This window comes from Mercenaria mercenaria, chromosome 8, assembly GCF_021730395.1.
Source record: "Mercenaria mercenaria strain notata chromosome 8, MADL_Memer_1, whole genome shotgun sequence".
NCBI lineage: Eukaryota > Metazoa > Mollusca > Bivalvia > Venerida > Veneridae > Mercenaria > Mercenaria mercenaria.
In genome coordinates, this window is record NC_069368.1 from 18,469,249 (window position 1) to 18,487,668 (window position 18,420).

General features: G+C 34.4%; 1 protein-coding gene across 2 annotated transcripts in view; it reads right to left on the minus strand.

Annotated features, from left to right (window-relative positions):
• Positions 1-4,109: 4,109 nt before the first annotated feature.
• LOC123522943 (uncharacterized) overlaps positions 4,110-18,420 on the minus strand; it is a 28,857-nt gene continuing 14,546 nt past the window's right edge. Inside the window, exons 3-6 of one of the 2 annotated variants that reach the window (XM_045300480.2) lie at positions 14,754-15,831; positions 11,242-11,349; positions 9,066-9,083; positions 4,110-4,430 (exon numbers count right to left, since the gene is read on the minus strand). In XM_045300480.2, coding sequence (XP_045156415.2) covers positions 4,268-4,430; positions 9,066-9,083; positions 11,242-11,349; positions 14,754-15,831 — 1,367 coding nt within the window. In that variant the 3' untranslated portion in view covers positions 4,110-4,267. The remainder of the gene's footprint in view (positions 4,431-9,065; positions 9,084-11,241; positions 11,350-14,753; positions 15,832-18,420) is intronic. The other variant, XM_045300481.2, reaches the window with a different exon arrangement.

Below are 18,420 nucleotides of genomic sequence, written 5' to 3' on the forward strand. Positions count from 1 at the left end.
TCTCTGCAGTTATTTGGTTTCTCCCTAATGCTGGCTTTAGAGCTTTTGTGATAACTTACCGTCCGGCGTCTATGAACCGAAGTCAATAAAATATCAAAGCAATAGATGCATCTTGTATGACCTTTTCCAAAGGTGTTCAAAGAGCCCCGTTTGACTCAACATAAGATCTATTAAAGCTGAAACCAGACAGTTGGTATGGCTATACGATCGGCATCTACCGGCAAACGTCCACAGTTTTATTATTTACACTATAGAGTTCATTACTTTGAAATGTCATCTGGGATAAAAAATTTGTCATTAGGGTAAAATCTAAGAAAAGCTGGTTAAAACTCTAGAGGACGTATTTCCTACTTGATTTCCGTTACATGAAATCTAGCTAAAATGTTAGTCTTCTACTTACACTGCCCAAATACTTCGGAACATAGTGGGTGGGGGTTGGGGGAGGGACGCTAAGGGTAAGGTTAGGGGCGCAGCATAAACCTGTTAAAGCTCCCCAGTAGTGGTTTTGACACTGACCGTTCCAAGATGGTGTCCCACTGTGTTCCTTTCCGTTTTGTCCTTTTGATTGATCTCTATGTGTATGTGCGCTTGTTTGTATGTACGCTAGTCGTATGCACGTCCGCATGCTTTGGGGACGAGGCTTTATCTGTTGGATATTTAGCCTTGTTGTTAGAAAGTCTAGGTCAACTTTGGGTTATAAAAATTAAACAAATCACACAAGAGTCTGAGGTGAAAACATACTCTAAAGCCATCACTCTTTGTCACTACGTCCTATAAGTAAATACAATGTAGTAGGAAATAGTTTTTATCAGAAGCTGCTAGCCTGATTTCAAAGTTTTAATTTCACATAAAATGTTCCTTTGGAGATTTAGTCTCAGTATTTTCCAAATTGCTGGGATTCGAAAGATAAACATAGTTACCAGAGGACGTGATTGTTTTGTAATATGTATATAGAAAGTGAGCCCCCGATTCTAAAATAATTTCACAGAAAGGTTTCTTTTGTGACGCCCTGCAAATGCTATTACAGTTATTCCATTGTTCTTAAAAATGGCAGCTTGAGGTAAATAGAGAAAACTCTTCAAATGACATCTCAAAATCACATCCGATTTTGAGACAATTTCCAAGAAATGTTCATAGAGCTACCTACTACCATGACTAATAGTATTATAAGGGTTTACCTAAAAAGCATGGTGGTTTGGGTGTGGCCACTTTGCCATGTTTATGCATTTCAGAAAGTAAAGCAACAAGAGAAACACCAGTAAGAGGCCGACGAAACGGGCCTAAAACAAATACCAAATCAGTTCAATTCCAGCTCGCATTTACAACTGCCTGTCTGCCAACTATTAGCGAAACTCCTGGACCACTAAACATGCAGTGTTTCTCAAAATAGTCTGGTCTTTCCTCTTTTATTGTTTTACCAAAATGAATTGAAAAATGTTCATGAAGTTTTCAAAGTTTGTCAATAATCTCTCCATAAAAATTGAATTTTGATTATCCTTGTCAAAGAGAAGTCGTCAGATCTGTCCATATTTCAGTTCAATTGGTACAATTTTGTAAAATACTTTCGCAGTTATGATAGCGGTAATCCTGTTTAAAAGATTTTAATCTTAATATATTGATTAGATAAATTCATGTCCCCCAACACAGAAATATAAATGCCTTACGATGTTGCTTAGGGTATGAGGAAATTAACAATACTGAAATTGGAATATTTCTTATAAAGTTAGTACATAACCTCTTCCCCATCCCTCAGTTTCACCGAATCTCGTCAAGCAGTTGTACGGAAAACTATTAGTGGATGGACTGGTAGACAGCCATCACAATAGCCCAAACAGGTGAGGTAAAGACATGTATGCAAGGTGTTTGATAGGTTCCGAAGTCATTTTCAATGCATACGACTGTTTTTGGCCTTTTTGTGTTAATCTTAACAATCTGTCAAACAATCTCAATATAATACATGTACATTTGTATTTGTCTTGCCATACATTTTACAAGACTTCTGAGCGCCGCTCTGCGACCAGCAAGGATCCAGATCAGTGAATATGTGTACTCTTCGTTTATCAGTTTCAGCACTTGTATGCCAACTGATAAACGAACACGGATGTGCGGGCTGATCTGGATTCATACAAGTCGCAAAGTCCTAACGTCGGTTTTCGCACAGCGGCGCTCCATTGGTCGTTTTACTAAGTAATTTAATTTTACTCCCTAATAATCAAATTTGAAATATAGAAATATAGCTCTACCATATTAACGAGCTGTGTAATTAACGTCTTGTTCCTTTAGTTGTGCTAGAAGGTTCACCTTACATGGAAATATGCTGCTTACACTCCTCTGTAACTTTGAAACTTGGTGGGAGTTAAGAGTGAGGTTGATGCGACCATTAACCAATTCAAACTCTCCAGTGTTGTTTAATCACTAACCATTCAAACGCTGTGACCAACTGAGTTGCTTAATTCAATTATTTCGCCCTTTATGTATGGGTTTACTGTTTATATTTATTGTTTTTGTAATGTAAATTTCAGTCCATTGCACGTCCATGCACTGATTATAGGATTTTGTATAAGGGAACCTGCGTTCTGTTGAAATTGGCTGTTGCTATTGAATAATTCTCTTTTAAAAAAAATTATCTGCACTTTCAGAAATAATATTTTTCCTTAGACGACTGCGGGAAGTGGGACTTGTTCAGGTTTGCAGAAGTAGGCATCAATTTAATTCGGATTAAACGTCGTTCATTACAGTTCAAACTTGCCAAAGACATTCGGAATATTGTATTAAAACAAAGCAAACGTGACATTTGATAATAACATTTTTATTTAAGTCTACACACCTATCACACATACTACTGCAGGGTACATTTTATGCATTCTTTATGTAATAAAATATTCTGAATTTCATATGTACATTGAGAAATAATACTTTTTAAACAGAAAGATGGAAAAAAGAAAGAAAGTGTACTATAGAAAAAATGAAAGTAAACCACCTTCTTTTTTTGCTTAATTTTACGAAGTACAACATGAGTAGTATCTTGTTTCAAGCAGACACTTGATATGCCCCTGCAAACGTCTCCTAGTGAAATTTTCATGCCTCCCATATACCAAAATAATAAATAAGTTACGATGAAAATGTATCCCTCTCAAAGAGAATGATTGACAAAAACACACCCTATTTACACAATAAATACAATTGTTCTAAGGTATTTACCATAACAACGCTAACAATACTATCGATATGCATGAGGAGAAACAAATTATTATGATACGCAAAACACGACTCCCGTTAAGGAAGGATGAAGCCAAAATATATTTGTTTCAAGTACTTTTTCACATTGTTTGATTGTTGCTGTTGTTCGCATTATACAACGTAAATAAGAACATGTATCGAATTTGAATTAAGTATGGTAAACATTTGTAAATATATTTAAAGTATTTTTATGGTAAGTTAAGTTTAGTTTATAATAAATTGTGATGAAAGCTTCAAGCCTATTTGAACCACTCTCGAGTCCGCTTCCTGGATAAACCAGTAGTGATATCATAGCAAAAGGCGTGGTCGTGACCCTGACGGGGCTCGAACCCACCAACCCTGTGTTGAGCGGCTCACACCTAAACCATTAGACTACCGCTCCCCTTTATTTTTATGGTTGAACATATTTTATTCAAATCTTTGCTACATTGACTTTTCACATATAAGTAAATGGCTAATATTACCTTTTCAGATATTCGATATAATGATTGTGTGTGTTGCTAACATATTTTTTTTCAAATCTTAACTATACTGTGTACATATATGGTTACCGCTCCCCATTGTGAGTGGGTAGAAATTTGATACATTGTTGTGAGCATATTCATACTGTTGTTTTGAGCTTACAATCGAAAGTTTAATTAATGTGTCTAAAATGATCTCACAACATTTTGAATGAGATGAATATTATCTGAAATGTTTAGTTTGTATCAGTTGAGTATGGTGCCTGATTTACACCTTTTTTGGAAAAAATCTTAAGCGGCTCATGATGTTGTTTTCGTTTCTGTGATTTTTTTTGTTTGTTTTGTTTTGCATTTGTGTATAGGTAACTGCTATTTTAAGTCCTAAATAAGCTTGAATGATTTTATAAAAGAAAAGAAAAGATAAAAGAAGTTATATTAATACTGCAAAATGTAACACAGTTTACCAATTTCGAATTATGATATAAATTTTATGTGACTAGGATGCCATCCAATTAAGAGAGATGCTTTGGAAGTGTATATAACTAGTACATCTGGTTCCACCTGTGCTATCCTTTCAGCGTCATGTAGTTGTAACAGCGGCAGTAGTGTGGGAATTTCACTGGCACGAACGATACTGGAGGATTCGTCTTGACTCTAGGATCGTACACAAGTACCCATTGGAAATTATTTTCCGCCGCACATACCGTGCAGGACCTTGTGTTTCCTTTACTAAAAAAGAAGAAGAACAATAAACAAAAAACCCTCTACAAAGCGTTTAAATTCGATACAAATATACAATTATTTGCCGTATGTCTTGGTTCGTACATTGTCACTAGTTTGAAGAAATGTAGGCATTATATTTGTTGAATCGCATTTTATGAAAGGATCCCCCTGTATCTTATACTTGAATTCCTCTTCGTATTATGAATGGACCCCGCTCCATATTATGTATGGATCGCCTTTCACTTTATGAATGGAATCCCTCCATATTTTGATAGGAACCCCTCCATAATGACATGACTCTCCTCCGTATTTTGATAGGATAGTCTTCCATATTATGAAACGTAAATATAGAATATTACTTCATTAGTTTAAATCAGGTTAAACTATTGCTTCAATATCTTCTTGCTGCTGCTGCTGTAAAAAGGACAATGTAAAAAGACAACCTTAACGTGAATTTAGAATAATGTATGGTGGCCGGTAGCGTCCATTTTAAAGCTGCGAGACATTTTACCGTCAGTTTGTAAACTATCGCGGACAACATTCAAATCCGCGAGCTTTTACAAGTATGTCGAAATGTATAAAATATCGCGACCATTAGAAACTGTCAAGTTTTTCTTTTTCACTTCTGTCGTAAAAAGTCGCGAATTACAGACGAAACGCGACATTTTCTGTCTACATTGTGGAATAAGCCACGCAAACATATTCTTATTTTAGGTATCCGATTGCAGCCATATAAATCCGCAATATTTTTATGCGTACCTTATTAAAAGTCGAGTTTAAATATTAAAGCCTCGAGTTTTTATACCTAGAAACGTCTCTCATAAAAAGTCACGGCTAAAACCTCGCTACTTTTTATGAGACCGTTGTTGAGAAACAAAAAGACGCGGCTTAATTTTTACCTTCGACTTTTTGTAAAATTTCTACTGTAATTGCAAAAAACGTCGCGGATTTTTTTTCTGTTCCCCGACTTTTTATAGACTGACGAGGGACAAAATGTAGAATCAAAATATACCGGAGTCAAAATGTTCCTTGCTGGAATTTTCCAACAACTATTATAAAATATCGCGGTTTATATGTTCCTCGCGACATTTTGTACGATTTCGACAGAAAATCTCGCGGATTTGTAAGTTGCCCGCGACATTTCATACACAGGCGATAAAAATTATCGCAGGTTTAAAATGGCGACAAACGACCACCATACTATTGACACAGTTATTCTTTGCAGGTACGGCATACCGAAGTCATTTCTTTCGCTTACGGCATACCGAAGTTATCGTTTTCGGGGACGGCATACCGAAGTAATTTCGTTTCAGAGACGACATACTGAAGGTAACGAAGTCATTCTTTTCAGGAGCAGCATACAATAAACATTCCTTTCACGGACGACATACCGAAGTCATTCTTTCAATTAAAATAAAATTGTCAACAAATTATACGCTGGTATAATAAATGTCACTTAACTTGAATTTCGTATCAATCTAGGTAACTTTGAAAATACTTAATACATAAAATGCCTATTGTAAAATTGATGTTAGGGAGTATCATTTTACCAAGAATATCTATATTTAGAATAAGTTCTAATTATTTGCCCAATAAAAATGACAATGACCGAGTACCATTTGCACGTATCTGTCACTGCTTAAAAGAAATTGTCATTCTCGTATTTGAATTTAGGTTTATTACGAAATCATTAAAATAATTTATGTTAATTCATTTTCACGACTGATAGCTGCTCAATGGCTTACTTTGTCACGCCATAGATTTGAGTTATGTCAATATAGTTTTATTTTCAATTTGCAGAATCATATAATGCAAAACGTTGTTGTTGGGAACCGGCATTGTATGAATTTTGAGAGGTATGCCTAAGCAATTTAAATTGTGTTATGGAATGTCGTTCTGAAAATAATTTACCGCGAAGCAGCTGTTCCGAAGAAGGTAATCACGTGTAGGAAACAACAACAACAAAACAGTGTGCGTAAGTAGAAAATAAAGGTTCTAAAGTCGAATGGTATATAGATTTACTCTGGCATATACATGTATACATTTACCAAACACGAATAAACCCTCGGTTTTCTCGTATAACAGCATTTCTTTGTTTTTTTCCTCAGAAAAAAAGCGTGTTCGCGTAAATTCATAATTGTTTTAATAAAACAGAGTTGATGTCCAGCAATATCAATATTTATAAACTTGGCACTTTGTCAGCAAAATCGCAACGTACTTTAATAATTGCTTCAGAGTTATGGGTCTTCTCTCGACAGCAAATTGGCTCTTAAAAGATTTTAATTTATTCAGAACGTCCTCGTGCAAGAAAAAAGGAACTTGTACAGAGTTTGTTCTGTTACCCCTCCCTACGCTTTGCCTTGGTTAAGTGAGGAAACCGATACAACATTGTTCGCATACATTGTAATTTTAAGTGCGGTCATGTGTTTGTCTTTTTAATTTCAATGCTTTCCATAATTTCATTCTTTCACTCCTAAACTTATATAAGAACTTAGGCTATGAGTTCTTGTCAGTATATGTTAATTAATTATCAGTAACCACAAAAAGCGTGTTATTGCAAATTCATAACTTTTTGATAAAAACAGCATAATATTTTCAGTGCAGTAATATCAGGGATAAAGTCAACATTTCGGTCTCGAAAACAATGCAATATAGAAGGACTTTGTCTTTTCTATATTCAAGAGCAATATTTCATAGGTAATGAAATTCTGAGGCGGCAGTAAAGATAACTTTTATTTTCTTAGCTGAAGAAATATTATGTGAACTATCTACACTAAAAGGTTTTAGTTCTACAATATGTCTATGCGCATGGGAATATAGCTATTGAACTGTCCGTTGTTCGCCCGTCCGTCCGAAATAATCAGATTTTACCGGTTCGCCTACAGCCAACAATAATGACCCGATTTAATTAATGTTCTTGTGGAAAGACCTACAAACTGACCTATGTATAGATGAACTTCAACCTCACCTTTAAATTAAAAAACTTTAAAAAACAATATTTTATGTCCTACAGTCCGCACAAATGACCCAATTTAGTTAATACTCACAATCATTCAACCTTTTGACTGACTTAATTCAGATGACCTTTCATATGACCATCATCTTCAAACTTAAAACATTTTAGTTAACCACATTAATGACCCAATTTAGTTCGTGCTCGCACTCAACAATCCTTCTGACAAGACCTACAAACTGACCTAAATACAGATGACATTGACCTTCATACGATCTACAGCTAACATTTTTGTCCTACAATCCACATAAATATTTTTGTCCTACAACCCTTATAAATGACCCAATTTATTTAATACTCACAACAGTTCAACCTTGTGGCAAGACCTACAAACTGACCTAATTCAGCTGACCTTTTATATGACCATCACCTTCAAACTTACAACATTTTAATTAACCAGACTTTAACGTTTCGCCTACAACACACATTAACGACCCAATTTAGTTCATACTCACTCACAATCATTCTTCTGACAAGACCTACAAACTGACCTATATACAGATGAACTTGACCTTCTTACGATCTTCACCTAACATTTTTGTCCTACAATCCACATAAATGACCAAATTTAATTCATAATCGCACTGAACAAAACTGTTTTCATGACCTACAAACTGGCCTATATACAGATCACCTCGACCTCCTTTAATCTTAAAACCGAAAACACAACATCTTTGGTCATACACCCGGGGACATTATTTTGCGTTCCGTGTTTAAAAATAGCTTTTAAGTTTTAAGGTGTAGGTTTTCGTTTTTAAGTAATTTACTTTCCTAGAGAGTGTGGGTATTTTACCTATTTAGAAGATACGATCATGTAAGTCTGTTCGAGCTGCTGGTTTGTTGCCCAATAACCAAGTAAAATAAGATAATGTTGAGTATAGAAATTACAAAAGTAGCATTAAAAAAGCAAGATGTTAATATCTGGCACATAAAAATAGAAATAGCAAAATCTTGGACATATTAGTCCTAACCAGTGTTTGAAACGGCAAGTTGCTAATTTATATGGAAGAAACTATGAAAGCATTTAAGTCTTATGCTTCCTACAGCTAACAATAAGGTTGAAAAATGTGCAATTACTTATGCAAATATTTCACAGACGGAATCGTGTGATAATGCTTATGTATAAATTGTAATTTTTACACTTTACGTGAGAAATAAATTATGATATTATATTAGTATTCAGGCAGTCGGCCCGTAATGACGATCGGCAATTTCCGTGCGTTTACGTATTCTTGAATGCTATTTCGGCATCCTTCGGTCATTAAAAAATGTTGCTTTTTCATAACAACCGGAAATTGCCGAAATTACATACGGAGAATACGTAATCGAACGGAAAGTACCGATTGTCATTACGAGTCCACTACTTTAAAATAGTTCTCAGATCATCGTTACGCCATTTAGCAAAATGCCTAATATATAAGATGTGTTAATTCTTACAAAATGTAAAACTGTTAAGATTCGTCGTCTTAGTTTGACCACATATTAGTTAAAAGCTGTTTACTTGCTAAAGATATATGAAATGCACCAATATGGCAAAATGCACCTTTTTAAAAAAAGAATGTATACATGTTAAAATTATATCCAGTTTTGCAATATGACTTAAGCAATAGCTCTATTGTAAATCTTACCTTATTGCCATGGCATTTCTAATACAGTAACACAGATTAATCATTGTTTGTTTTCATATGTTTATCAATCAGTTATTATACGTACATTCAAATATACTGTGTGTCACTTTGATATACAGTGTGTCACAGTAATATAAAGTGTCACATTTATGTAAGCTGTATTTTTCAGCAGTGATATGGGTGTCTCAACACTTACTATAAGTTATGGAATATTTGAACTTGAATGAAATTAATAGTTTATCTAGACTAAACATCAAATAAGCAACCGGAGTTTTTTTGTACTCAGTTTCTGTTGTGTATTATATCAGGTTACACAGTACCAGTTAAAAGGACTCATTCACACATTTAAGGCGATTTTGTTTTTGCTTCAAAAAAAATCCATAAAATGTGGGTACTATGAAAGTGACCAATGGTACAAACTTCTAGACATGAATTTGCAAGGCATCCTAATAAATAAGCAAAGACAGTGTGTAAACCATTGCAACGCTGTTGAAATAATGGTGAAAATCAACATTCATTTCTGTCAATTTATTATATCTAATTTTCACTCAATTTATAATTTTTCAGTGCCATATACACATTTAATGCCATACCATACTTCAGCTGCATGAGCACACACATTACCTGAATGTGATTTACACTACTATACTAAACCTAAGTTTTTTATCACCTCAAAGAATATTAGCACGAGTCGCAACTTTGGACGTGACGTCACTGTGATTTACAACCTTTAGTAAAGCTGAAGGTAACTCTCTTTTGACAAAAACAACCACGTACTGTTTCACTAGCATCAGAACAGAGACAAAAGTGTACAGATATCCTATCCATATGACAGGCATGATCATGTACTATACGGGAAAATACCAGCTAATTTCAATCGCAGATTTCTTACCTAAAAAGGTACTATGCATATTGAAAATTGATAATACATTTTCAGTCGTGCACCAGAAGCTTTTCAATATTTCTTACCGGAGAGACAATCTGCGTTTTTTAAGTTTTCGTCAACGTTGTTGATTTTCCTACCACAACGTCCCCTAGTAAATATCTGGTTTAGAAACTACAGAGATGTTGGAAGGTGTTTCAAGCTTCGTGTCAACTAGAAATGAACTCTAAAGTGTTAAATGAAACAAAAAAAAAAAAAAAAAAAAACGAAACAAAAGGGAATCACTAAGACAACTTAGACACGTCTGAGTTACATGGACCTTATCTGCAAGGATTAAGGTTAGGAAAAGTGATTGAGTATGATTTAAGATAAACACTCATTTTTTCAATATGCATAGCAATCATTTGCCGCCTGAGAAAATTGACGATTAAAATGGGCTCGTATGTCCCCCTTGCATGACCATGACTTTATCTATACATATAGGTATGACATGTACACCTGACAAATTTTAATGATCTTTTCATTCTGGTCTGATGCCGGTTGTATAATATACAGAAAGGTCAGATAAAGGTTTTAAAACCCTGGTTACTAATTTGATATTAACACTAGCTAAACTATACAAAAACGACATAGTAGTGCGTTATCGCTCACCACAGTTTCTTCAGAATAATTTTAACGGTCTTTGTCAATCGTCACCAAAGAGTCGATTGAGGAATAGATTTAATTAGGCCAGCAGTTTCTGACAGACGATTTTTAAAGTTTCCACTACATACATATAGGGAAAGTTGCCAAGTCCGTTGGTGGTCATCTTTCTATTTTGATGAATTAGAATATTTTGAACATTCTTAGTAGAGGAACATCTAAAGAATACTTTTGTGACATTATTATTAAATCAGACCAATGGTTTAGGAAAATACTGTTTAAATGTTTTCTAGTTGTAGCCCAATACAAATTAAACCGTTTGAATAACCTAGGAGGAGAAAACTCCAGGCCAGGTTTAATCAATTCCCACTTAATTTTTTTTTAGGAGATTTCGTTCGAAGACATTGTTGACGCAGACAAAAGAGGGATGGACGGTGAGAGATCACAACAGATCACCATGCGCACTTTGTGTTGTGGTGAGATAAAATGCAATCTGGGCATTGTAAATGTTATACATATCTGTACAGTCAAACGGAAATCCTTTACGTGAAACTATACCTACTCCGGAACAAAATATATAAAACAGCAACAAATTACCTTTAAAAAACAGTTTTACACATCATTTATCAATAACAAAGCAAGTTTACTCACCCACATATTCCTTGTACAATAAATTGTTTCTTGGCATCACCTAACTGCACAACGCTAAAAGTGTCGTTTTCAGCTTCAACAGTCAGTGGTAATATAACTTGAGGTCGGCTGTAATTGAGAAAAATTGAGTCACGGCGAATAAAGGCATGAAAATAATAACAAATCTTATATACATTTGTTTATGAATATGTATCAGCTATTGCATTTTGTAGCAAAATTTGGCCGTTTCAGTTTATGTTAATAAGGAGGGTTCTACAGTAAGTGGTAAGAAAATATGAGCTTTGTATAATATTTCATAATAATAGTAAATTTCAATGACATATTGTTGTTTCGTGCAGTGAAAATTGCACCTGTGTTGATGAAAATATAAAGAAAAGTATACAAATACACTTCTGCGTCATTCTATTCAGAATTTATTTAACTTGTTGACGGTAAACGTTTCTTGCTTTGATAATGACATGTATTTGTTGATTATATAATTATATATATGTTAGGTTTAACGTCGCACCGACACAATTATAGGTCATATTGCGACTTTCCAGCTTTGATGGTGGAGGAAGAACCTAGGTGCCCCTCCGTGCATTATTTCATCACGAGCGGGCACCTGGGTAGAACCACTGACCTTCTGTAAGCCAGCTGGATGGCTTCCTCAGAGTATATAATTGATATAAATTTATGAACTTCGACTATGAATATATGTTATAAACTTTTAATGACCTATCCACAGGAAATCGTCTATAAATTAACAATTAACATAACTTTCAAATGTCAAATAACTTTATAAGTGCCTGAATTTAATTTATATTCTTTGCAAAATCAGTGTAGAGTTATATTAAAGCCGCACATTTGTAAAATTAAGTGTACATTTAAAACAACGATCATTGTATAAGTTTTCGATCAAACATTTTGTTGGCTCATTTGTTGCTACAGCAGCGGCCTATTGTCGTTTATTTTTAAACTGATGTGGGAGGACTGAGGAGCTATCATTATGTGCAACATGACACATAAATTCTCTGAAATAATGAGGAAATATCTCTGCTGAATCACTGCATCTATTGTGGTTTTCCAAATGTCTTACTATGCAAAGAAATGTCAATACTGAAATGAAGTTGTTCATTTTCTTAAATGTACAATATATATTTGTGCATTATGTCTTCCAAATGAGGATGCGGGACAAACCGGACCAGGTGAACTAGACCATAAATGGATGACTTGTCCACGTTTTCGCACGATCTGGACCAATACAATCTTTAAAGTATAAAACAGCTTTCATGTGTAAATTTAAGTAACAAAAGAAAACATCTTATTTCTGCACACAGTTATAATGAATATAATTACATTAAAACACTGAAATAATATACATTTCAAATATGCGGCCAAGAGCTTTCTTCTAAAACATGGTCCGGGTCATATGGGCCGATTGTATAACGGGCGTGAATGGTGTTGCACATTTTCTTACAAATCCTTATTTATTACAAATCCTTTGCCGAGTATACTTCCAAGGTATCGTCTAGTAGATTTTAATAAAAGAAAAACTCCGAGGGAATTAAAACGTGAACACTTAAATTGATATAAGAATGAAGTGTGTTGCATATTTTACTACCTCACGGAAACAAGTATAAGCTATTATTTCTATGCTTTCAAAGATTCGTCTTATGTATTTTACTGAAAGATAACCGCTCAAGGAACATGACCTTGAATTCTGCATTTTATGTTTTTATGTGAAGAGGTGGTCTTAAAACTGCTGCAAAAATGAAAAAAAGTCACATTTTATTTTTATAATTCCTCAGTTAGTATGATGACAAAGTTTGCAAAGATCTATTACAGATCTCGCGGGGGGTGGGGGGGGGGATCTTATGTGTCATTACTTGGTCCTCAAACATATCTCCGATTTCTTTTTTTTTTTCAAAATGCAGTGACATTTGCACGGTATTGTTTTCGTCTTTGCAAAAAACAGATATTATTCATATTTTTGAAATGTCGGAACAAAGAGTGTTTAATAGACAGTAATTAACAGTTAATGTCATTACGAACAAAAACGAACTATACAAGCTCTTAAGTTAATTGTTTATATGGACACTGTAAAAAAAACAACTTCCATTTTGCGGTTTTTCAAACTTCTGACGGCCACTGTTAATGTGATAGGACGTACAATTTTGATTTATTGCCTTAGTGTACATGCTGTCATGTTTGCTATTTCCCCGACACTAATTTTTTAATAGATCTTGTCATTTGTTTTATTGACAACATTATTTTTTGCTTTATGCTACTTTTAGAACTGGAACGTGTTTCCGTGACTTGCAGTTTCTGAAACAATTGCTTTATGTTCAACTTTAATTGATTAATTGACAATCCATATAATAAATCATATTAAACTGCTGTGGCAATATCAAAGACGTTTCACAATGAATATTTGTATTGATATCGTGTTCATCCTAACTCAAACGGAATTGTAGCAATTACAATGCGCGTAATTGGACGGACCAATTCAAACTGTAGCAGATGTCTATTATGCTTCACTTGGACACTGTACCTGTAGACGTAGAAAAGGCCATCAACACGGCTAATCAACAAATTTTAACATTTTTTTGGAAACGGTTTCTACATTTGAATGTTACATTAGCCGGGATAGACCACTGTCTGATATATTTACTGCAGAAGCCAAGCTTTTTATTATTCATCTAAATGTGATTATAATTCCATTTAATATAACGAAAAAGAAAGGATATCGATATAAAGGGAGACTTATACCGCATTGTAAAATCTGAAAAAACGAAAAGAAAAGAAAATACTTAGAAACAATACCTAGGTTAACGTTGTAAACTTAAATGACTGTAAATTCAACAGCTGATAAAACTTCCAAACAAAAATTAGGATTAATAAAAAAAATACTGTGGGATGGACGTCGCGCACAATGTTGGCGTAATGAGAAAAACACGCACTGTGGTATAATTTGTGCATGTATCAATGTGCATGTATGTTTTGTTTATTAAAATGCTAAAAAATTATATTTCCAATCAGATGCAGGTAAAAATCGGTTTAACAGTGTCTCGAATATTTTGTTATTTTGGATAATTTCCACGAAAACGTAAAAAAAATGTTGATTTATAATGTAACACTGAAATGCGGTTGCGTTTATTACTTTTTGCATGAATTGAATATAAAGTTTCTTACATCATTAACGGATAATGTTATCATAAAATAAAATATAAACATACGACACATTATTTGAACAAGGACAAATACGAAATGCAAATTTTACCTTAAAAGTTTGACTGTTTTAAAAGTACAATGGTACATTATGTATCATTCATTCAATTGTTAACTTTCATTAATAAGATTTAAATAACAAAGTTGCATTTTACTTTTGTACAATTACGTACACTAGTAAACGTTTTGGCGAACAAAAACAAGAATTGTATATTGTTACAAAAACGTTACCCAACATTTTGCGCAAGTTCAAGGCGACTTTTATTCCAAATTTTGATATTAAAATATATTTTATTGCTTACGTTGCGCAGCAACCAATATCGTCGTCTTCAAACGTCTTCAGTTGTCGTTTAAATCTTGGGTGTTGACAGCTTGGAAGTCCATCCTGAACGACGTCATAGTTACCAAGGGTGAATACACGCTCAAAACGCTTACACTCGAAGAATTGTGAAGGGCTGTCAAACAGTCCAGGAAATAAATGATCTATCCTCAGCTTGCCGTCCAAACACTGATCAAACGGGCAATGTTGACACCTTTTTGTTGGTTTGTAGTTTGACCTTGACAAGACCATTTGAGTTTGTGTTGAAACTTTTTTGACAAAAGGGTCTAAAAAGTTTCTATGAGCAGGAAATTTGTTCTTCCGATTGTATTGTGGTTTTGGCAACGACAAAACTCTAGAGACTGGTTGTCTATTGGAAACTGTTTTCACCGAAACAGAGGGTTTTGCTGCTGGCACACGTTGAACGGGTGTTCTAAAAATGGCTCGAACTTGTGCCTGGCTTGTCTCCATGGCTGCTGGTTCTGGGACAACGATACTGTTCAACGGAGCTGCATTAATATGGGTAGGGTTATGTTGCCGTTGATTGAAACTTGATCTTACACGTCCACCGCCATTCAACGGTGACGAAATAATTCCATTCAAATGTCTATTGGCAATACTTATACCATTTGGTACTTGTGAATTATGTGTCCGTCGGCGAGATCTACCTCCAGGACTCAGCGAATTGCCTGCACCTTTGGCTGTCCAGCTCCATTGAATCTGGGACTGTTTAGGAAACTCTCGCAATGAATTAGGTTCGATTTGGAGCTGCATGCCACTGGGAAAAGCGGGCACATAACGGATACCAGCAGCTCGTTCATAGGGTATGTTGACCACTGCACGTTTTGACCTTCCGTTTATTGACGTAGCATTTTGCGTCTGCTCTGTCGAATCCAGTATTGCATAAGGACTTTGATTAGATACTGGGAAATCGATCTGTTCGCTTGCATCAATATATATAGCAATATCCGCACAAGCAAAATATTCGGTCTGGAATTCCCCTCTACCAAAACCACACTTTTTCTCAGTTCCTGTGCTTGAATCGCAGCCGTACTGGTCAGCTGTAAGAGACAAAACTTCATTTACTTCTCATCGCAGCTACAACATATAAAAAAGAATCATAACAAAACAGGAAAAAAGTACATGAACAGAAACTTAAGAGAGGAATGGATGAACACTTAAAATTTGTTCTACTACTTTTACATTCTCCTTATTCGTCCCGTTGAAAATTATAATGTTATTAAAATAGTTATTTTTTGTACCTTAAGAGTAACAAAGCCTTAAAACCATTTACATTGAAGAAATGAAAAAGAGAATAGAACTGAATATTAAGCCAACTGCGTAAGAGCAAAATTATAGGCAATGGCTTTGTTGAAACTGTTGAAAGTCTTTGGTTGTAACTTTATTGTATCCATTGAAATATGCGTTCAAAAGACATGAAGTTTCAGTGTAGTTTACATGACTTTAGTTGTGCACCAGCAGATTTTTTTTGGCATTGGATTCAATCATTCAGTCTGTAAGTGCAGAATCATTGTTGGACAAATGGGGCACAACCTAAAGGGGTGTGATTGGTGTTGCACTTTTCATTATCTCTCATGAAATGATTCAATCAAACCGAGTCTGCTGTTATTTTTCAAGAAACGTGAGGCGGCAGTTAAAAGTATCCTTGAACTTAGATTCAGTGTTATATTTTTCTGGTCCTTTGTGACAATGGGGTCCATTTTATATCTATGTAATAGAATTCCCCTTAAGCCGGTGCTGGGGGAGGATGGGTGAGTAAGAGGTGTTGCACTTTCTAATACCTTTCATGAACAGACTCTATCAAAGCGAGTGTACTATCATTTTGATTGGTTGAATTATTTGTTTCCAAAGGCGATATTGTATACATGTATTTTGTTAACATTTTGTTACATGCCGTATATTCGTGCATATTTTTAATAACTGTTTTTTTTCTACAGTTTGGAATAGCCTACGGCATTTATCGGTTTAAGACCAAGGTCATGATCTTCGAAAAAGCGAAAAAGGGAGACCAACCAATTTTGCAATTTTACCTTTTATTTATACGAAGATAAACTTGAAGTGGTATCATCCTTTAATATTTAGGTATATACTTCTTTAAGAATGGCAATTGGTCGCCTACACAAAAAAACTATAGCAGATCATGCATCAAAAGCGTTGTATCGACTGTTCTCTATTTTCTACCAGTATGAATTCAAAACCAGTGAAAAGTGTAAATTATTTTTGTTTCCTCAGTTCTAAATTACTGCTCAGAAGTATGGGGGCCGTAGATGGAAAAGATATAGAATTAATCCATACAAAATTCTGTAGAAAAATTCTTGTTGTTAATAACAGGATTATATGGTGAACTTGGCAGGGAACCCATGAAAATTAAAAGACATATAAACATGATTAGATACTGGTTAAAAATACAAAAGCTAGGTGAGAAAAGTTTGGTGAAGCAAATGTTTAATATGCTAAAGGAAGATACAGACAACAAATATAACATATAGTGGTCAGAACTCGGCGCATCAAATAAAAACTATTTTGGACAGTCTGGGCTTACCTGATATGTGGCATAATCTTCATAACTATAAAATATATCGGTATTTGATTTTATGAAACAAAGAATATTAGATCAGTGTCATCAAACTTGGTATGCAGATATAAAATAACTCACAGAGATTAATAGAATATTCTAGGTTCAAACATAATTTTACTCTAGAACCATATCTTGATTACTAGAGCTTAGAAAAACGATTTAAAATTGCCCTTAGTAGATTTCGTTTATCTTCACGTAGTCTTGAAATAGAGAGGGAAAGATATTACAATATTTCAAGATCAGAAAGAATCTGTAAATTTTGTACATCGAAAACTGTGGAAAACGACCTTGTGCTTAAGTTCACATTGAGTTGTAAAACTTTCATTGTTTTTGTCACTACACTCGTATGTAGGCTAGAAGTAATGTTATATTACTTAATGCTGAATAAACTTTGTTGTAGTTGTTGTTGTTGTTGTTGTTGTTTACAAGATAAATGTATTACATACAAGAAATTAACAGGGTTTATTCGTTTCTCATATTCGTGAGCTTACATTTTATGTTCTGCTTTTGCTCAATAGTAATAATACGCCGGTGTTCGGCATAGCTGAGTACGTATTGTCGGAATGAAATGGAATGAAAGTTATAATTACGTCCAGAGTTAGTCTACGTAATAATATCTTTTGTTTTTATTTTACTGTAAAGCAAGTATTCAAATTTGGCTAATAAAATGATGGCTGGCATTTTAGCTTGACGTAAAGAACGATAAAGTGCGATAGAAAAACCATAAATCACATATGAACATGAATATCTTGAAGACAAGAAAAACCCATAGGACATTTTTTGTTACGTTCGGGGAGAGATTCTAGTTTCCTGCACGAGAAATGAACACAGAGGACATTATATACCACTCTATGCATGAAATCTACCTATAGTTAACGTCTTTGTATCAAGCAATTATTTATAATTTCCGACACGCAAATGTTTTTTTTTAAATAAGTCTAGATTAAAAATAGAACTATTTAGCATATGCTATTCTTATCACGACAGTTAACATATTTTCTGTGATAAAAAGCTCTGGATTTTCGATTTGATGACCTTGAAAAAGACGATT